Here is a 22677-nt window from a genome sequence, read left to right as displayed (position 1 = left end):
ATAAGGAAAGGAAAATTAATTCAACCTGGTATGCCATGACAGGTAGATACAAAGTAAGTTTCTGGGAGTGCAGAGGGAGCATTACCTGCGTAGCTGCATTACTGCCACGTCCTTGGAGCTGTGGAAATCAAGCTGCCGCAGAAAGCGATCCTTGACATAAAAGAGGGCGTTGCCATGCACGGCGTAAGCTGGCCTCTCTCGCTCCAGTTTGAACACAATCATGCCACTGTCATGGCCTGTGCAAAAGTTAAAGGTGAAAGATCAGGGTGGCAGCAGGAACTAATCCGTAGCTGTGTGGAGCTGGTATGAATGTGCAAGGAAAAGGAGCAGCAGTAAGCCCCTGGACTGTCGAGCCTGCTTCCACCATGCAATAAGATCATGGCTGATGTGGCCGTGGACTCAGTGCGACCTACTTGCCTTTTGCTTATCATCATTAATTCCCCTGCGATGCAAAAATCCGTCTATATCTTTAAATATATTCAATGAGGTATCTTGGACTGCTTCTCTGGACAGACAATTCCACAGATTCCCAACTCTGAGAAAAACAGTTCCTTCTCATCTCTGCTCAAAATCTATTCCCCCGAATCCCAAGGCTATGTTCCCTACTTCTCGTCTCACCAGTGGGCACAACTTTCTTGCTTCTATCTTATCTATTCCTCCATAACTTTAACGTTTCTATAAAATCACCTTCATTCTTCTGGATTCCAGTGAGTATACTCCCAGCTGACTCAATCTCTCCTCATAGGAAAACCCGCTCACCTCAGAATCACCCTGGCAAACCTCTTCTGCATTGCCTCCAAAGCCTGTATAACTTTCTCCAAGTACTCCGCTGTGGCCTGGCCAGCCATGGCCTGATCTCCCTGCTCAGACTCAACTCCTCTGAATGAAGGCGTCATTCCATTTACCTTCTGGGTAACCTGTTGCACCTGCAAACCAACGTTCTACGAGCCCTGCGCAAACACTCATCACATAACAGCATGCTGCAATCCTTCACCATTTAAATCATAATCTGATCTACTGCTTTCTCCATCACAAACAAGATGCTGGAAATCCGAGCAACACACACAAAACGCTGCAGGACTCAGCAGGATAGGCAGTATCTAGGGAAAAAAGCATAGTTGACGTTTCGGGCCAAAACCCTTTGGCAAAACTGGAGAGAAAAGATAAGGTCAGAGTGAGAAGGAGGGGGGAGGGGAGGGAGAAGCACAAGGTGATGGGTGAAACTGGGAAGGGAGTTAAGAGCTGGGAAGTTGATTGGTGAAAGAGACAAAGGGCTGGAAAGGAGAGAATAGAATGGGAGAGGACAGAAGGCCATAGAAGAAAGAAAAAGTGGGGAGGGGCACCTGAGGGAGGCGGTGGGCAGGTAAGGAGATAAGATGAGAGAGGGAAAAGGAGATGGGGAATAGTGGGGGGGGGGCATTATCAGAAGTTTGAGAAATCAGTGCTTATGCCATCAGGTTGGAGGCTACCCAGACGGAATGTAAGGTGTTGTTTCTCCAACCCGAGTGTGGCTTCATTGAGACAGTAGAGGAGGCCTTGGGCTGACATGTTGGATTGGGAATGGGAAGTGGAATTGAAACGGGTGGCCACTGGGAGATCCCTTTTTTACTTGTGTCAGCGAAGCGGTCTCCCGATCATCTCCATTCCGACGTGCTAGTCCAAGGTCTCCTCTAGAGTTGTGATGAGGCCACACTCAGGATGGAAGAAGCAATACCTTATATTCCATCTGGGTAGCCTCCAACCTGATGGCATGAACTTCAATTTCTTGAACTTCCAGTAATTGCCCCCACCCCTCCATTCCCATTTCCCTCTCTCACCGTATCACCTTACCCGCCCATCACCCCCCATTTTCCTTCTTCCATGGCCTTCTGTCCTCTCTGATTAGACTCCCCTCTCTCCAGCCCTGTATCTCTTTCACCAGTCATCTTCCCAGCTCTTTCCTTCACACCACCTCACCCCATCCTCGGTTTCACCTCTTATCTTGTGCTTCTTCCTCCCATCCGCCCACTTCTCATTCTGACTCCTCATCCTTTTCCTACAGTCCTGCCGAAGGGTGTTGGCCCGAAACGTCAACTGTATTTTTCCCATAGATGCTGCCTGGCCTGCTGAGTTCCCCCAGCACTTTGTGTGTGTTCCTGGCTGACCATCATTGAACTCAGACACTGGGGCTATCTGACAGCCTGCACAATGGACTCTGCAAGTTCATGTTCAAGTTTATTGTCATCTGACTGTACACGTATAACCCAAACGAAACAGTGTTCCTCCGCACCATGGTGTACCACAAAACATATCAGACACGCAGCACATGAACCAAACTATTAGCACAATTTAGTTAATAAAACAACTCAAGATGCATGCAGTGCAGGTAAAGAGTAAACAGCTCCCTATCCGAGTGACGATACCTCGGTGCTGACAGGTGAGTCATTAGTCTCACAGCTTGGGGGAAGAAGCTGTTCCCTGCCTGTTAGTCCCAGTCCTGATGCTTCTGTACCTCCTTCCTAATGGTGGTGATTCAGAGACCGTGGGATGGCTGGTAGGGATTGTCTGCAGGCTTCCAGCAAATGGAACAAACGGGGGGGGGAGGGGGGGAGGAGGGGAGAGAGACCCTGATGATCCTCTCGGTGGCTTTTACTTTCCTCTGTAGGGTCCTGCGGTCCAATTCCCCCAGCTTCTTTATCACACAATGATGTAGTCACATGGGACGCTCTCAGTGGTGCTCCTGTAGAAAGTTGTTAGAATGGAGACAGGGAGCCTTGCATGCCTCAATCTCCTGCTGCTGTAACTTCTTGACGAATGAGGATGTGTTGTGGGCCCAGGTTAGATTGTACGTTATGTGCACACTAAGGAAATTCATGCTCTTCACTCTCCATGACACAGCCATTGATGTGCAATGGAGAGTGGTCGACTTGGGCCTTCCTGAAGTCCACAACCACCTCTGAGGTCACAGATGGCACTGCAGAGCTCCTGCAACATTTTCCCAGCACAAGCATGGGAGCAATGTAGACAGCAATTATCACAATAGCAGGGAACTCCCTCGGTAAGTAGAAGGGTCTGCACTCTGTGGTCAGCAGTGGGCCATTCGCACACCAGTGAATAGTGTAGAGAGAGCTCGCAGCATTTCTGATCACCTGAGTGGTGATTAGGCCTTCTGGCTGGATGGTCGAGTCTGGAACGGTGTCTTGAAGCTACATTTCTGTCAGGATGGTCCCAGACACGGAGAGATTTTACAGGAGCCTTACAGGAGTGAGGGAAAAGATAAAGAGGTAGAGGGGCATTAAAGTGTTCAGGGACAGAAGTGATATGAAAACCCAGGGATGCAAGGCAGGAACTAGAGGGCAATGGATCTAGTGGACGATGCACATTGGGATGTCAAATATTAGAAGGCAAATCCAAGATAGGTCAGGACCCACAGATGGATCTTGGAATGCAGGCTCTCAGCTCCCTGAAAACAACAATTCAGTTGGATAGGTAAGATCAGAAGAAATAGGGTAGGGATAGAGAGATGGCATTTAGCAGGCCTACCTACAAGACTTGGGATGTCATGTTGCACCTGTAGAAAGCACTGATCAGGCCACAGGGAGAATTGTGGACAGTTCCTGATTGCCAAGTTACAGGGAGGGATGAGGAAACAACAGAAAGTGTGGAAAAGACATTCACCACAATTCTGATTGGAACAAAGGAAAGATTGGGCAGGCTGGGTTTGTTCTCAAGTAATAGTGAAAATGCTGGAGGAACTCAGCAGGTCAGGCAGAAATAAAGTCAATGTTTCTGGCTGAGATGCTTCACCAGGACTGGAAAAGAGGAGCAGGGGATCAGAATAAGAAGGCAGGGACGGGAATGAGTACGAACTGGGAGGTGATAGGTGAGACTAGGTGAGGGGGAAGGTGGGTGGGTGACTGGGACACGGGGGGAAATGAGAGGCTGAAATGGGACACGGGGGGAAATGAGAGGCTGAAATGAGACACTGGGAAGTGAGACCAGGTGAGGGGGAAGGTTGGTGGGTGGGGAAGATGAAGTGAGTCACTGGGAGGTGACAGGTGAGGGAGAAGGTGGGTGGGTGGGGTAGTGGGAGGGGATGAAGTGAGACACTGGGAGGTGATAGGTGAGACCAGGGGAGGGGGAAGGTGGGTGGGGTAGTGGGAGGAGATGAAGTGAGTCACTGGGAGGTGACAGGTGGAAGAGGCAAAGGGCTGAAGGAGGAAAGATTTATTCTCATTAGAATGTAGGAATCCAGGGGGAGGTGACCTTTGAGTTTCATAAGACTACGAGGCTTAGATAATCACAGATTTTTTTCCTAAGGTGGGTAAAGCAAAGTTTTACTGTGAGAAAGGAGAAATCAAAGCTTGGAAGGGACAGGCTTTTCCACAAAGGGTCAGATACAACGTTTAAAAGGTATTTGGCCAGGTAGTTGATTTGGAGGAAGAGTAGGGAGACAGACGTCAAGCAAACGGGACTTGTGCAGTTGGAAGGATACAGGTGCAGTCAGATTGGATTGACAAAAGTGGGGGAAGGAGGTGGGTTGGGAAGGGCCATCTAACTGTCTATGGCAGTACTGAGAGCAGTTTTGGGCCCCTTAACTAAAAGATGTCCTGGCATTAGAGAGAGTCCAAAGGAAGATCACGAGAATGATTCCAGAAATTAACATAATAAAAGTTTTTGATCGCTCTTGGCCTGTGCTCCCTGGAGTTTACAAGCATTGGGGGGGGGGGGGGGGGGGAGAGAATCTCATTGAAACCTATCGAATAGTGAAAGGCCAAGATAGAGTGGAAGTGAAGAGGATGTTTCCAATTGTGGGAGTTTTCTAATACTCTGAATAGAGGGACATTTCTTTCAAACAGAGATGAGGAGGAATTTCTTTAGCCAGATGGTGGTGAACCTGTGTAATTCATTGCCACGGAGAACTGCGGGGGCCAAGTCATTGGGTAAATTTAAAGCAAAGGCTGATAGGGCATCAAAGGTTAAGGGGAGAAGGCGGACAATGTATTTGAGAGGGATAATAAATCAGCCATGATGGAATGGCAGAGCAGACTTGATGGGCTGAATAGCTTAATTCTGCTACTATGCCTTCAGGCCTTATGGTGTAATTTGGAGCCAGAAGGCTTTATTTTTCTAATTATATAGAGACGGTGGGAGGGGGTGGAGGAGGTTAAAGAGGCAGAGGTGAGGTGTCAAAGAACAGACGCTGGAGGATTAAGAGTGGAAGGCCAGAACAGTGTGGGGTCAGAGGGGAACAGAGGTCAGGCTCAGGCAGTCAGGAGGTGGTATCGATAGTTCACAGCAAACGAGCTGCTCAGACACACTGCAGGAAAGGATGAGACTGATGCCATTACAAAGAAGGCACACCAGCGGCTCGACTTCATTAGAAGCTTGAGGAGATTTAGTACGTTACTGAAGACTCCAGCGGACGTACCATGGAGAGCATTCTAACTGGTTGCATCTCCATGAGGTACGGAGGCACCATTGCACAGGATCGGAAAAAGCTGCAGAAAGCTGTAAACTCAGCCAGCTCCATCATGGGTACTGGCCTCCCCAGCATCCAGAACACCCTCAAAACAGTGATGCCGCCATCATTAGGGACGACCCCCCCCACCATCACCCAGGACATCCCTCTTCTCATTGCTACCATCAGGGAGGAGGTACAGGAGTCTGAAGACACACTCAATGATTCAGGAACAGCTTCTTCCCCTCCACCATCCAATCTCTGAACGGACAATGAACCCTTGAATACTATCCTTTTACACATTTTATTTAAATACAGGTATATACACATAACAAAATACCAGTGATATTAGAAATGAATTAACTCTGACACTGTCCATCAGAGACGGTGACAACAGTCTGTTTCAGTTCGTTTCTGCATTCCATGAAGTGCACCACGACTGTGCAAAGTAGGTGTCACTCTCCTCCGTGGCCGTGATGGTGGCGAGGGAGCTGCAGATGACGGAAATGGGCTTTACAGTTTCAACAGGGACCACACCCAGATGGTGCACTGGTGTTCTGTGGGGTGGGGAGGCATAGTGAAATACTCCCAGGTGCTAACAACTCAACTCTGAACTGATTCAACAACTTCGAGACTCACTTTCAACAAGTGTTTTTTATTTGCAGATTGGCTGTTTGTCAGTCTGTGCAAGGCTTTTCCCACAAATTCCACTGTATTCCTTTATTTTTATCAGGGATAGTAAATCTCAACTGCAAAGAACCAATATGCAAAAGACAACAAAGTGCAAGTACAAAAATAAAACAAACAATAATAATAATAATAAATAAGCAATAAACATCAACAGCATGAGATGAAGAGTCCTTGAAAGTCAGCCTGTGGGATCAGTTTGAGTGAAGGTTGATGGGTAATAACAGTCCGTACTCTTTAGTTGAACACAGTATGAACAGTGTTGAAGAGGAGAACCAGCAGCTATTTTTCTCTCACCTCAACGGCAAGCCCCCCCACCACCCCTCCCCCCCCCCACATGTACTTACCCGCAGCAAACAAGTTGAGGTTCGGGTGAGCGCCCAACACCCAGAAACGATCGTGGTCTCGGCGGAAAGTCTGCACTCCAGTTCTGCTCGAGACAGGGAGTGAGAGATGGGTTGTGTGTGTGTGGGGTGGGGTGGGAACAGAACAAGGGAAGACAGACAGAACACATCAGTAACAACCAGGTGGTGAATTCTCTCTTCACCTATAACCTAACCTATAATACGGAGCTCCCACAACATCTTGCCATGCTCTTCCCACAGCACTAACAGCCCCAACACTGTTACTCTCCACCCCGTGTACATTGAGTTGCTGCCACATGATTGGCTGATCAGATATTTTCATTGACGAGCAGGTGTACAGGTGTAGCCATGGTGTGTTGGTGATGATATAAAAATGCAAGCAAGCATAGGAAGGTTAAGTCATAATGGAACTAACAGGTCTAATCCCCAATCTAATAGTGAGCCACTCGTGCCACTACTCATCAGAATCCAGAAGAACAGGATGTAATCTCAATGAAGTGGTTTGAAAGGGTTGATACTGCGAGGAGCTGTACTCCTAGCAGGGGCATGTAGAACCATGGAGAAGAATCCCAGAGTGTGGGCTGATCCACTTCAGATGGGGATGAAGAGATATTTCTTTGGAGGTTGGGAATCTTTGGAATACTTTGCCCAGCCTCTGGACTGTCTGCAAACAATCAAAGACGACACCCAGTAGGGGCAAGTTGGCAAATCAGTTCTGGCAACCCAACCGACCACAGCCAGTGATCTGAACAACTCAGAGAGTAGGCTAACCAGCCCCCCTCGGAGTTTACATACCTGTCAGTCTCTCCTTGGGTAGATCCAATACCTCCACCTTCTTACCTCCTGCCTGGGCAAAGTATTCCAAATTTACAGAGAAGGGTGCAAAAACAAAGGCCATCCAGTGAATGGCAGTTCAGAGGTCAGAGAATGGCCGGACTGGTTTACGCTGACAGGAAGGGGTGACAGTAACTCAAGTAGCCACACGTTCTAACGATGATGTGCAGAAGAACATCTCTAAACACACAACACATCAAACCTTGAAGTGGCTGGGCTACAGCAGCAGAAGACAATGAACATAGACTGAGTGACCACATTATTTGCTACCTAATAAAATGGCCAGAGTGTATAAACATGCAAAAATCCAATGAACTTTTTAGTGATTGTGGTACAGTTGCTTTAGTTTTCTAAAGGTGGTGTTATATCAGTTGGATCTGGCTATTTTATAGGTTAATTGTTTTCACTGGAAAACTGCTTCACTCTAGTCCGAGTACGTGAGGGGCTCTCTGTTCACTCACTGTTCTTGCAATATTTAATAAAACTGTGAAGCAACAAGTTTTCTGCCTCTGTCTTGATTTCTGAAAGGACTTGGATCAAAAACAACAGAATCCAACAGTTACCTGATTGTCTCCCACTATTTATTTAAACAAAATAATATCAAACCTCTTGCCTGCACTGCACTCCAACACATCCAATCACCACACACACACAAGGTGCTGGAGGAACTCAGCAGACAGGTAACAACTAGACCCCACTGTCGGGTGGAGGCATTCATCAGGACTGGAAAGGTACTGGGCAGAAGCCAGAATAAGGTGGTGGGGAGGGGAAGAAGTGCAAACTACAGGTGATAGCTGAGACCAGGTGAGTAGGTAGGGGACTGCGGAGTTGAAGGAAGGAGCTGGAGGTGATAGGTGGAACAGATAAAGAGGAATCTGAAAGGAGAGGACAGTGGACCACAGAAGTAAGGGAAGGAGGGATGTCATGGGCAGATGAGGAGTGAGGCTAACAAGAATGGGAATTGAAAAAGGGAGGGAGGGAGAATAAATGACAAGTTAGAGAAATCAATGCTCATGCCATCAGGTTGGAGGCTACCCAGGCGGAATATGACGTCCTGCTCCTCCAACCTGAGTGTGGACTCAACCTGTCAGGAGAGAATGGGAATGGGCTATTGAATTGAAATAGATGGCCACCAGGACATCCTGCCATTTGCAGTGGATGAAGCCAAGGTGCTTGAAAAAGCTATGAATCAAAGTCCCCCATCACAAAGATGCACCCAGTCACAGAGGCACCTGAGATGCACAGGACCAACTTCAGTTTAGCTCAAGCATCTACATCCAATCACATTGCTCTCTCACAACTCAGCCAACTGTTGGGAAACTCAAGGGCCAGAACGCAACTTCAGCTTGGCCCGACACAACTCGCCCCTCGGCCCTGGCCCGGCACAACTCGCCCATCAGCCCGACATAACTCAGAACTCCCCCCTCACCGTGCCTATGCTTACCTCTTGGACATGTCCCAGACACGGATACTCTTGTCCTCGGAGTTGCTCAAGATCAGTTCTTGGCGGGGATGGAAGGCAGCACAGGAAACATTGTTGTAGTGACCACGACACGTGTCCACCTCCCATGCCTTGGAATCTTAATGAAGAGAAAAAAGGGCTCAGAATGAAGACGAGAGACAAGAGGCTTTATAGCACCTTAGAACAAGTTGCAGAATTAAGCCATTCAGCTTGCTCTGCCATGGAGCTGGCTGACAGTTTTCCAGCTCCATTTTCTCACAACCTCCCTGCGACGATAGCATAGCAGCTAGTATGATGCGTTATGGCTACCAGCAATTCCCACCGCAGTCTGTAAGTTTGTACATTCCCATCACCTGATACGTTTCCCCCACATTGCACGGGTCAGTACCTTGTGAGCATGTTATGTTGGCACCAGAAGCTACCTGACATCCCTCAGCACATCCCCAGACTGCGCAAATGACTCACTTCACTGTACATATAACAAATAAAACTAATCTTTACCTATTAACTAATTAAAAACCTATCAATGTCTGCCTAATGAAGTTAATTGGTCATTGTAAGTTATGCCACGATTAGATATGGGTTAACTCGGGGTTGCTGGCGGTGCAGCGCAAAGGGCCAGAGGCTGTATCTCTAAACAAAACTCAATTGCTCCTCACAGCCATCTGTGGCAATAAATTTGAAGATTCACCAACCTCTGGCTGAAGAAATTCCTCCTCAGCTCAGTTCCAAAGGGATGTGCCCTATTCTGAGACTGTGCCCTCACATTCTCCATTCTCTTACTAATGGAAACACTTCCTCCACGCCCACTCTACCTGGGCAGAGGATTCAGGATGGAGTCAGAGTAGGCTGGGAGAAGGAGAGAAGCAGCTTCTGGTGAGAGTGGTTCTCGGATGGACTGAGCCACCCCATGCCCAGAGACGCCACGGCGTCCCAGGCAGTAGATATGGTGACGGGGCGCTGTTTCGGAGCGAGCCACCAGTGGAGATGCACAAAGTCCAAGAAATGGATTCCTCGATTTGGGAGCAGATGCTGAGCACACTGGGCACGAAACAGCTGGCAGAGGTCACACTCACCATTCATTCGCCAAATCTTCACCTGCCGGTCATCTGCACCCGAGACAATCAGCGGCATGGTGGGGTGAAAGGTGGCCCAGTTCACCCCTCGGTCATGACCCTGTGGGAACGAAGATGAGTCGGCTTCAGGGAAGCAGGACAATGTAAAGGAGGAGTCACTGTGTACAACCTTGTGTCCCTTGGAGGCTGTGACTCTCTGGAAATGTGAGGCTCACACACTTCCATAAGATAAATCGAGAAGTAGATTGTTTTCTGAATTGGAGGAGGACTGTGTTGGATCTGGCTTTTTAATTTATATTTTCTTTGCAATTTAACAATTACCTGCTCGTATTTCAAGTAGTTCTTATATTTGCCTCATAGCTTAGTGTGCTTTCTCGGGACCACAGTTTGTACAGTATATGAAGTTGTTCAGTATCTCATTTGCTTTGATTCTCTTGGTACTGCATCACTTGAATAGGGGGTTAATCTTTGTTCACTCATCTCCAAATGTGAATGGAATTTTCCTGATCTACAAGTCCAGTGCATCTTAGTTCCTAGTCTCTTTGCTGAACATTGCCCATTTCCATTTTTCCTTATTCTATCATGCTTAATAAAGCAATCCTGACACAATAGCTTCCTGACTTCTGAAAGATCCTTGGATTAAAACATCAGAACCCAACATCTACTAATGACTGAAGCTCATAGGGATCGAGGTGTTCCAGGGGAAAGATCACTAAATGCAGATTGAGCAAGTGGTTAGGAGAGCAAACAGTGGTACAGGGACACACACAAAATGCTGGTGGAACACAGCAGGCCAGGCAGCATCTATAGGAGAAGCACTGTCCACGTTTCGGGCCGAGACCCTTCGTCAGGAATTAGTTATACCCCACCAGGAACATCGGTTCAACTGATCTAAAAGAGTCTTGGAAGCAGTCCAAAGCCTGTTGAATTTCTGGCATGAGAAAGGAGTCCTGAGTGGATAGACAGCTGGATCTGCATCCAGATGTGGAGTTTTGAATAGCAATGGGTGACTTTACACAAAATCCAGATGTAGTTTGAATAGTAATGGGTGACTTTATACAAACGAAATAATAAAAATAATAATAATAGTAATAGGACATGGGTTAAGGGTGAGGGGAAGAGTTTAAAGGGAACATGGGGGGAGCTTCTTCACACAGAGTGGTGGGAGTGTGGAATGAGTTACCAGATGAAGTGGTGAATGCAGGCTCACTTTTAACATTTAAGAAAAACTTAGACAGGTACATGGATGAGAGGGGTTTGGAGGGATATTGTCCAGGTGCAGGTCAGTGGGACTAGGCAGAAAAATGGTTCAGCACAGCCAAGAAGGGCCAAAAGGCCTGTTTCTGTGCTGTAACGTTCCATGGGTGACTTTACACAAAATCCAGATGTGGAACTTTGAATAGTGAAAGTGTGACATTATATAAACATTATCGGGGTTTCTCTTTCACCCGAGTTATTTATCAGGAGCCAGGGCCCTTTACATTTTCCGTGTGCCCTCCCATCTGCCCAACAATCTCTTTGACCTCCTACCAGGAAGGAAGTACCACTGCATTAGGACAAGAGCTACTATGACGGGAAACAGCTTCTTCCCCCAGGCCGTAAGATGGAATTCCCCGCCACCATCAGGTCTCATCACGTATGAAGCGCCATTAGCATTATAACTTTTGCACAAGCTCTTTTAACTTGCAATGCACATGAACCTTATTTAGTATGTGTTATTGTACTTGTGGTAATATCATTTTATAATTTATGTGTGTGTCTTATATGTACTGTTTTATGCACCTAGGTCCAGAGGTATGTGATAGTATTGCAATAAACTCTAACTTGAGCTTAATATTTAATTGGGTTATGGGATGCTGTCTCAAAGGAGGATTTGAGAGCAGTAGAGATCAGCCATAACAACAAATGGTGGGGGCAAGGCTCGAGGGGCTTGGTAGCCAATTCCTGTATTAGATGAAACCCTTTCAAGGCCCCAGTCCCTGACCACATACCTGGCCAGGTACTGAAAACCTGTGCCCACTGCCTGAAGGTTTCGAGGACATCGGCATCCTGAATTCTAACTGGCTACGTCACCCTCTAGTGTGGAGGAGCTAGCTCCATGAAGGGTACAAGCCTCCCCAGCATCAAAGACACCTCCAAAAGGCAATGTTTCAAAAATGGGGCACCCATTATTAAGGACCTCCATCACCCAGGCCATGTCTTATTATAATTTACAGCTTTTATTATTCTGTATTGCAACGTACTGCAGCCACAAACACATTTGCCAGAGAAAAGCAGGGAGAGCTGCCTCACTGACCACAGCCCAGTCGTGCCCTTATTCACTGTAATCAAGTGCTTCCACAAATGCTCAGGATGACAATTAACTCCAGCCCAAGCAACGTGGGAATGGCGCAGTGGATTCACCGGGCTGAATGGTACCACTCTGCTCCTGTGTTGTATCAAAGACCCACCCAGCCCCGACATTTTATTCTTCCTTCTCTCCCTGCTCCTCCCACATCCAGTCTAAGATAGAAACACCTGGAAACCAGGCTCAAGGTCAGCTTCAATCCCACCGTTACAGGATCCTTCACTGGATCTCTTGTATTCTGAAGTGAACTCGTGACCTCACAGTCCATTTCACTGTGTCCCTGTGCTGCACCTTAGTGTCTACCTGTACTGTGCATTCTCTGTGACACTATATACACTATATCCTGCTTCTCCTCTCGACTGACCTGACGTTTTCATGTGTTGAAATACACCCAGTGGCCACATTTTTAGAAACCCCTGTACACCTGCTCGTTGAGGCAAATATCCAATCAGCCAAATACGTGGCAGCAACTCACTGCATAAATGCATGCAGACACGGTCAAGAGGTTCAGTTGTTGTTCAGAACAAACATCAGAATGGGCAGTAAACGTGACTCTGACCATGGAATGATTGCTCATGTCATACTGGGTGGTTTGAGTATTTCAGAAATTGCTGATTTCCTGGGATTTTCACACACAACAGTCTCTAGAGTTTACAGAGGATAGTGCAAGATACAAAGAACATCCAGTGGGCAGCAGCTGTGTGGGCAAAAACAAATTATTAATGAGAGGTCAGAGGAGAATGGCCAGACTGCTTCAAGCTGACGGGAGTTCAAATAACCACACATTACAACAGCGGTGTGCAGAAGAGCATCTCAGAATGCACAATGTGTTGAACCTTGAAGTGCATGGGTTACAAAAGCAGAAGGCCGTGGACAAGCATTCAGTGGCCAGTTTATTAGCAACAGAAGCAACCTAATGAAGTAGCCACTGAATGAATATCTCAGTACACGGGATAACTATAAACTGATTCATGCCAAAGATCAAAACACTATTTATTTAAGTCATTTTAAGTCTTTATACCATCAATACTAATCAACAAATTTCATATCATTAACATAACAGATTCTGCAGGTGCTGGAAATCCAGAGCAACATACACAAAATGCTGGTGGCACTCAGTAAGTCTGGCAGCATCTATGGAAATGAATAAACAGTCGACTTTTCGGGCTGAGGCCCTTCATCAGGACTGGAAAGGAAGGAAGAAGATGCCAGAATAAAAATGTCAGAGGAGGGGAAGGAGCACAAGCTAGAAGGGAAATACACGGTCAAACAGTCAGAGGACAGCTGAGATCTCAGAGCAGAAGCAGTCAGAGGAGGGGGCCCGGAGCAGCCTGAGGAGGGGGGCCAGGGAGGAGGCTTGGCGTGGCCCAGGGAGGAGGTTCAGAACACCTCAGAGCCTTCACAATACAGGAAATAATGAACACAAACACACAAAGTAGTGACAGTAAGCCTGATTGTAATTGTTGTATGTGTAACCCATGCTATGAGAGGGTGACAAGGCAGTGTAAAGGAGCATCACTCATCTGTGTGATGAGTCACATTGTGGAACCTTCCCCCGGTCTCAGCCCCACATCCTGTGCCTTACCTCCAGGACGTGCTTGACCACAGCATCAGTGGTCCCAAACAAGTCGACCCCCGAGATCCCACGCACGTCACTCTCCACTGCCCCTGGGGAGAGGTTCTTCTTCCTCAGACCTGGCGGCAGAACAGAATCTGGTGAGGGAGCAAGTGTCAGGGAGAGGAAAAGGAATAGCAAGCATGTGTTATGGCAGAGTTTAAGGGGCAGGGAGGGAATAGGAAGACTCTTCCCCACCCCCCACTCACTGACAAATTGCGGGTGGGGTGGCTATCAAATGGAGGACTGATTAATGAGGAAGGTTTGTGGAATTGAACACACAAACATTGCAAGAGAGGGTTTCAGAATAGATGACGACTCTTCCCAATCATGAAGAAGTTTACACTGACTTCACCATATTCAAACCCAACACTGAGACAGATGGGAACTCAAAGAACATTAGTTCAGGCCCTTCAGCCTACAATGCTGTGCTGACCTTTTTACCTACTCTAAGATATAACCATATTGTAGCAATGTGCATGACAAAGCGCTGAAATAACGACACACAATCGGTAAATCGTTTCGAGACTAGTTTATTCAAACTTCGCAGCGCTGGCATTTAATCCCTAGCGCCCACCCTCTCCGGGCAGAAAAGACGTCAGAGGTGCATTACCAAAGTCTCTCCCCGCGTGCTGGCTATTTGTGAGCCAGTTCGCCTGCGCAGAAAGTGAGTTGCCACATAAGCCCCCCCCCAGAACCGGCGATACACCCCCCAATGTCCACAGTCTGGATCAGCCTCTGTTTGGGAGGTCTGCCTCTGCGCCGCGGTGCCTGAACCTCGACCGGCTGTGCCAAGTCCACATGGGCTGGTTTGAGTCGGTCCACTGTGATAACCTCCTCTTTCCTCCCAATGTCCAGAACGTACGTGGACCCGTTGTTGTTGATCACCTTGAACAGCCCCTCGTATGGCCGCTGTAGCGGTGCCCGGTGTCCACCCCTTCATACAAACACAAACTTACAGTTCTGCAGGTCTTTGGGTACATGGGTCGGGGTCCGTCCGTGCTGTGAAGTCGGTACGGGGGCCAGGTTGCCGAGCCTTTCACGTAGTCTGTCCAGGACTGCTGCCGGTTTTTCCTCTTGCCCCCTTGGGGCTGGAATGAACTCTCCTGGGATGGCCAGGGGTGCGCTGTACACCAACTCGGCCGACGAGGCGTGCAGATCCTCTTTGGGCACTGTGCGAATTCCAAGCAGGACCCAGGGAAGCTCGTCCACCCAGTTAGGCCCTTTGAGGTGGGCCATGAGAGCCGACTTCAAGTGACGGTGGAAGCGTTCCATTAGTCCGTTCGACTGTGGGTGGTAGGCAGTAGTGTGGTGTAGCTGCGTTCCCAGCAGGCTGGCCACAGCCGACCACAGGCTGGAGGTGAACTGGGCACCTCTGTCGGAGGTAATGTGGGCCGGTACCCCAAAGCGTGCTACCCAGGTTGCGAACAGTGCTCGGGCGCAGGAATCGGCAGATGTGTCGGTGAGTGGGACTGCCTCTGGCCACCTCGTGAACCGGTCTACCATAATTAGGAGGTACCGCGCTCCTCGGGACACTGGTAGGGGGCCCACGATATCCACATGAATGTGGTCGAACCTCCGATGGGTGGGTTCGAACTGCTGTGGTGGGGCTTTAGTGTGCCGCTGCACCTTGGCTGTTTGGCACTGCGCGCACGTTCTGGCTCATTCACTGACCTGCTTGCGAAGTCCATGCCACGCAAACTTGCTGGAGACCAGCCGGACGGTTGTCCTGATAGATGGGTGCGCCAAACCGTGTATGGAGTCGAAAACTCGCCGCCTCCAGGCTGCCGGGACGATGGGGCAAGGTTGGCCAGTAGCCACGTCGCACAGGAGGGTCCTATCATCTGGGCCTACGAGAAAGTTTTGCAGCTGCAAACCCGAGACTGCGGTCCTGTAGCTGGGCGTCTCGTCGTCTGCCTGCTGTGCCTCCGCCAGTGCTGCATAGTCCACCCCCAGGGACAGGGCCTGGACAGCCAGTCTGGAGAGTGTGTCTGCCACGACGTTGTCCTTCCCCGAGACATGCTGGATGTCCGTCGTGTACTCGGAGATGTATGACAGATGTCACTGCTGGCGAGCCAACCAGGGATCAGACACCTTCGTGAACGCGAAGGTCAACGGTTTGTGATCCGTGAACGCGGTGAACGGCCTGCCTTCTAAGAAGTACCTGAAATGCCGGATTGCCAGATACAGTGCCAACAGCTCCCGGTCGAAAGCACTGTACTTGAGCTCGGGTGGCAGTAGGTGCTTGCTGAAGAACGCCAGGGGTTGCCAACACCCCACCGACTGCTGTGTCGGATGCGTCCACCGTGAGTGCGGTCGGAATGTCCGTTCTGGGGTGCACCAGCATTGCAGCATCTGCCAAGGCTTCCTTGGCTTTAACGAAAGCGGCCGCGGCCTCCTTATCCCAAGTAATGTCCTTGCCTTTACCCGACATCAGGGTGTACAAAGGGCGCATGATACAGGCTGCTGAGGGGAGGAAACGGTGGTAGAAGTTCACCATACCAACGAACCCCTGCAGGCCTTTGACCGTGTTGGGCCGGGCAAAGTGGCGGATCGCATCTACCTTGGCGGGCAGAGGTGTTGCCCCGTCTTTGGTAATCCTGTGGCCCAGGAAGTCGATGGTATCGAGACCGAACTGGCATTTGGCCGGGTTGATCGTGAGGCCGAAATCACTCAGGCGGGAGTAGAGCTGGCGGAGATGGGACAGATGCTCCTGATGACAACTGCTGGCTATAAGGATGTCGTCCAATAGATGAACGCAAAGTCCAGGTCGCGTCCCACCACATCCATTAGCCGCTGGAACGTCTGTGCGGCATTCTTCAGGCCGAACGGCATTCGAAGGAACTCGAACAGGCTGAACAGGGTGATGAGTGCTGTTTTGAGGATGTCTTCAGGGTGCACCGGGATTTGATGGTATCCCCGGACGAGGTCTACTTTGGAAAAGATTCTTGCCCCGTGCAGGTTTGCTGCAAAGTCCTGTATGTGCGGCACGGAGTAGTGGTCTGGAGTTGTAGCCTCGTTCAGTCTGCGGTAGTCGCCGCATGGTCTCCAACCCCCGGCTGCTTTGGGAACCATGTGCAGGGGGGAAGCCCATGGGCTGTTGGACCTCTGTACGATCCCCAATTCCTCCATCCTCTTGAACTCCTCCTTCACGAGGCGGAGCTTTTCCGGAGGAAGCCTTCGTGCGTGGGCATGGAGGGGTGGTCCCTGGGTTGGCATGTGGTGCTGTACCCCGTGTCCGGGCATGGCTGCCGTGAACTGCGGTGCCAGAATCGATGGAAAGTCCGCCAGGATTCTGGTGAATTCATTGTCCAACAGCGTGATGGAGTCCAGGTGTGGGGCCGGCAACTTGGCTTCACCCAGGGAGAATGTCTGGAAAGTCTCGGCATGTACCAGTCTTTTCCCTTGCAAGTCGACCAGCAGGCTGTGAGCTCACAAGAAGTCCGCCCCCAGGAGTGGTTGGGCCACGGCGGCCAGTGTGAAGTCCCACGTGAAGTGGCTGGCGCCGAACTGCAGCTGCACTGTGCGGGTGCCATAGGTCCAAATCGTGCTGCCGTTTGCGGCCCTCAGGGTGGGTCATGGCTTCCTGTTGCAGGTGTCATACCCCGTCGGGGGCAAGACGCTGATCTCCGCTCTGGTGTCGACCAAGAAGCGGCTTGGTTTGTCCCAAACATACAAGAGGCTGTCCTGGTGGCCAGCCGCCATAGTCATTAGCGGCAGCTGGCCCTGGCCCTGGCCCTTGCAGGGCGGACGACAACGGCGGGCTTTTGTGCCCCACCGCTGGTGGTAGAAACACCACTGTTTGCTGGCCTCCTCACTCCTGCCTCTGTGTTGTGTGCGCCCCCCTGCCGGGCCTGGTCTGGTCCGCTGTTGGGCGCGTGGACTGGTAATCTGACCGACGGACCCTCTTCCTCTTGGCTTTCCACAGCACGTCTGCCCGGGCCGCCACCTTCCAGGGGTCACTGAAATCTGCGTCGGCCAGCAGCAGATGTATGTCCTCGGGCAGTTGCTCTAGGAACGCTTGCTCGAACATGAGGCAGGGCTTGTGTCCGTCAGCCAGGGACAGCATCTTGTTCATCAATGCTGACGGCAGTCTGTCTCCCAAACCATCCAGGTGAAGCAGGCGGGCACCTCGCTCACACCGTGAGAGGCCAAAGGTCCCAATGAGCAGTGCTTTGAATGCTTCATATTTGCCTTCTTCCAGGGGTGACTGTATGGAATCCGCAACCTGGGCGGCCGTCTCCTGGTCAAGGGCGCTCACCACGTGATAGTAACGCGTGGAATCAGAAGACATCTGCCGAATCTGGAACTAGGCTTCTGCTTGGCTAAACCACACGCGGGGTCGCAGCGTCCAGAAAGACGGCAGTTTTAGCGAAACTGCGTGAACAGATGAAGAGTCGATCATCTTTGGTCTAAATCCCATTTGGATTGTCAGGGTCACCAATGTAGCGATGTGCTACACACAGCGCTGAAATAACGACACGCAGTCGGTAAGTCGTTTCGAGACTAGTTTATTCAAACTTCACGGCGCTGGCATTTAATTCCTAGCGCCTGCCCTCTCCGGGCGGAAAAGACCTCAGAGGTGCATTACCAAAGTCTCTCCCCACGCGCTGGCTATTTGTGAGCCAGTTCGCCTACGCAGAAAGTGGGTCGCCACAATATAACAATTACAGCACGGAAACAGGCCATCTCGGCCCTTCTAGTTTGTGCCGAACGCTTACTCTCACCTAGTCCCACCGACCTGCACTCAGTCCATAACCCTCCATTCCTTTCCTGTCCATATACCTATCCAATTTTTTTTTAAATGACAATATCAAACCTGCATCTACCACTTCTACTGGAAGCTCGTTCCACACAGCTACCACTCTCTGAGTAAAGAAGTTCCCCTTCGTGTTACCCCTAAACTTTTGCCCCCAGCTCTCAACTCATGTCCTCTTGTTTGAATCTCCCCTACTCTCAATGGAAAAAGCCTATCCACGTCAACTCTATCTATCCCCCTCATAATTTTAAATACCTATATCAAGTCCCCCCTCAACTTTCTACACTCCAAAGAATAAAGACCTAACTTGTTCAACCTTTCCCTGTAACTTAGGCGCTGAAACCCAGGTAACATTCTAGTAAATCTTCTCTGTACTCTCTCTATTTTGTTGACATCTTTCCTATAATTCAGTGACCAGAACTGTAGATAATATTCCAAATTTAGCCTCACCAATTTTAACATTACATCCCAATTCCTATACTCAATGCTCTGATTTATAAAGGCCAGCATACGAAAAGCTTTCTTCACCACCCTAACCACATGAGATTCCACCTTCAGGGAACTATGCATCATTATTCCTAGGTCACTCTGTTCTATTTGGATTAGTCCTACCAAAATGTAGCACCTCACACTTACCAGCAATAAACTCCATCTGCCATCGTTCAGCCACTCTTCTAACTGGCCTAAATCTCTCTGCAAGCTTTGAAAACCTACTTCATTATTCACAATGCCACCTATCTTAGTATCATCTGCATACTTACTAATCCAATTTACCACCCTATCATCCAGATCATTAATATCTATGACAAACAACATTGGACCCAGTACAGATCCCTGAGGCACACCACTAGTCACCGGCCTCCAACCTGACAAACAGTTATCCACCACTACTCTCTGGCATCTCCCATCCAGCCACTGTTGAATTCATTTTACTACTTCAATATTAATACCTAACAATTGAACCTTCCTAACTAACCTTCCATGTGGAACCTTGGTAAATGCCTTACTGAAATCCATATAGACAACATCCACTGCTTTACCCTCGTCAAATTTCCTAGTAACCTCTTCAAAAAATTCAATAAGATTTGTCAAACATGACCTTCCACGCACAAATCCATGTTGACTGTTCCTAATCAGACCTGTCTATCCAGATAATTATATATACCATTTCTAAGAATACTTTCCAAGAATACTTACCCACCATTGATGTTAAACTTACAGGCCAATAATTGCTAGGTTTACACTTAGAACCCTTTTTAAACAATGGAACCACATGAGCAATACGCCAATCCTCCAGCACCATCCCCGTTTCTAATGACATTTGAAATATTTCTGTCAGAGCCCCTGCTATTTCTACACTAACTTCCCTCAAGGTCCTAGGCAATATCCTGTCAGGACCCGGAGATTTATCCACTTTTATATTCTTTAAAAGCACCAGTACTTCCTCTTCTTTAATCATCATAGTTTCTATAACTATCCTATTTGTTTCCCTTACCTCTCACAATTCAATATCCTTCCTCTTAGTGAAGAAAAGAAATTGTTCAAAATCTCCCCCATATCTTTTGGCTCCACACATAGCTGTCCACTCTGATTCTCTAAGGGACCAATTTTATCCCTCACTATCCTTTTGCTATTAATATAATATCCCTTTGGATTTATTTTCACCTTACTTGCTAAAGCAATCTCATATCTTCTTTGAGCTTTTCTAAATTTCTTTCTTAAGATTCTTTTTACATTCTTTATATTCCACGAGCACCTCATTTACTCCATGCTGCCTATATTTATTGTAGATATCTCTCTTTTTCCAAGTTTCCAATATCCCTTGAAAACCATGGCTCTCTCAAACTTTTAACCTAACAGGAACATAAAGATTCTGTACCCCCAAAATTTCACCTTTAAATGACCTCTATTTCTTTATTACATCCTCCCCATAAAACAGATTCTCCCAATCCACTCCTCCTAAATGATTTCGCATCTCCTCAAAGTTAGCCTTTCTCCAATCAAATATCTCAATGCTGGGTCCATTCCTATCCTTCTCCATAATTATATGAAACTAATGGTATTGCGATCACTGGACCAGAAATGCTCCGCAACACAAACCTCCGTCACCTGACCTATCTCATTCCCTAACAGGAGATCCAACACTGCCCCTTCTCTCGTTGGTACCTCTATGTATTGCTGCAAAAAACTATCCTGCATGCATCTTACAAACTCCAAACCATTCAGCCCTTTTACAGAATGGGCTTCCTAGTCTACGTGGGGAAAATTAAAATCTCCCACAATCACAACCCTGTGCTTACTACAAATATCTGCTATCTCCTTACAAATTTGCTCCTCCAATTCTCGCTCTCCATTAGGTGGTCTATAATACGCCCCTATAAATGTTACTACACAAGTTCCCATTCCACAATTCCACCCAAATAGCCTCCCCCATCTCCTCCACCCAGATCGATCTGTCTGTCATTCCCCTGGGTCTCAGCCCTCTCCCCCATCCCCTCCACCCAGATCCATCTGTCTGTTGTTCCCCAGCACAGCTGTGTTCACCTATCCACTGCCAGCCCACCTCACCCTTCCCACTCACATCCACATACTGGTTGTGCTCCGTCTACAGAGCTGAGACCTAATGGGTCTCAACTTTTAGAGTCCATAAGACATTGGAGCACAATTCAGTCGCTGGGTCCTCTCCGCCATCCCATCATGGCCAATTTATTTCCCGTCTCAACCTAACTCTCCTGCCTTCACACTGTAACCTTTGGCAGGGCCTGTTAAAGAGGAGGTTGATAAGGTTCTTGATTACTAGGAGTGTAAAGGGCAACCTTTGAAGTCCTGACTAATCAACAACTTCATCAACCTCTGCTTTAAATATATCCAATGACCTTGTCTCCACGGTTGTCTGCGGCAGTAAATTCCACAGACTTACCACCCTCTGACTGAAAAAACTCCTCTATTCTGGGACGGTCCCCTCGGGTGCTAGACTTACCCTGCTATTTGAAAGGCTTCAATGAGATCCCGCATTCCTCTAAACTCTAGCCTGGAGTCAAACATTCCTCATGCTTTAACCCCTTCATTCCTAAGGTCATTCTCATGAACCTACTCTGGACCCTCTCCAATACCAGCAATCCTTTCTCCGATAAGGGGCCCAAAACTGCTCACAATGCTCCAAGTGCGGTCTGACCAATGCCTATGAACCCTCAGCATTACCTCCTTGCTTGTGTATTCTAGTCCTCTCAAAGTGAACAGTACATTTGCCTTCCTCGCCGCTGACTCAATCTACAAGTTAACCTTCAGAGAATCCTGCACGAGTCCCTTTTCACCTCAGATTTCTAAGAACATAACCAGCATCTTTATTCCTTCCACCAAGGAGCATAACTGTACCTGGATATTCCCCTCCCTAACCTGCGAGCTGCTATCGTGGTTTGTTCCTGAGCCCTTTCCAAGGCCACCCCAGCACTGGCTAGCAGTACTGCCCCATGAGGTGCCTAGTACCCGGTAATCCGAACATAAGGCAACCACAGGAGAGGCAACATGGGCGGCACAGGCAATGGGTCCAAGGGGTGAAAGCCCCATCGCAGCAACAGTCACCCGTTTCTACCCTCTCCCCCCCAACTCCGATCAAGTCAACATCCCAAACATGCTTCGGCTCCGTCCACAGATGAGCTCCTACCAGAAATGTCCCAGACGCGGACTGTCTGATCCAGGCTTGCCGAGACGACTAGGTCCTCAGATGGGTGGAACTGAGCGCACATCACATAGTGGTTATGTCCAGTAAGCACACTGTGGGACGAAGAGATGGAGGGGAGGTGTTTGGCCGGGGGGGGAGGGTAAGGGATAGAGAGGGTGGTGTTGAGGGGTGAAGGGATACAGAGAGTGATGTTAGGAGAGTGAAGGAATAGAGAGAGGGGTGGCAGGGTGAAGAGGGGGTGAAGGGATAGAGGATGAAGTACAGGTGGAGGGGTGATTGAGTGAGGAAGGTAGGGGCAAAGCAGGTAAGGGACAGTATGGGAGGGGGCAGAGAAAGGGGAAGAACAGAAGCAGATTTTAACCTGTCACATTACATGCTCCACACCCTGCAGAGAATCCTAAACACACACC

At 48.8% G+C, this 22677-nt stretch overlaps 1 protein-coding gene across 4 annotated transcripts in view; it reads right to left on the bottom strand.

The window, feature by feature from the left end:
• The window catches only part of copa (COPI coat complex subunit alpha), a 98554-nt gene that overhangs the window by 59034 nt on the left and 16843 nt on the right, over window positions 1–22677 (bottom strand). For all 4 annotated transcript variants that reach the window (XM_073053925.1, XM_073053924.1, XM_073053926.1 and 1 more), the window contains 6 exons: window positions 22250–22359; window positions 13797–13906; window positions 9865–9964; window positions 8771–8906; window positions 6475–6557; window positions 86–236 (listed from right to left, as the gene is read on the bottom strand). In XM_073053925.1, the coding sequence (XP_072910026.1) occupies window positions 86–236; window positions 6475–6557; window positions 8771–8906; window positions 9865–9964; window positions 13797–13906; window positions 22250–22359 (690 nt within the window). The remainder of the gene's footprint in view (window positions 1–85; window positions 237–6474; window positions 6558–8770; window positions 8907–9864; window positions 9965–13796; window positions 13907–22249; window positions 22360–22677) is intronic.

The sequence above is a fragment of the Hemitrygon akajei genome, chromosome 8 (genome assembly GCF_048418815.1).
Source record: "Hemitrygon akajei chromosome 8, sHemAka1.3, whole genome shotgun sequence".
NCBI lineage: Eukaryota > Metazoa > Chordata > Chondrichthyes > Myliobatiformes > Dasyatidae > Hemitrygon > Hemitrygon akajei.
Note: the sequence above shows the minus strand (reverse complement) of the source record. Positions and strands in the feature narration are given on the sequence as shown.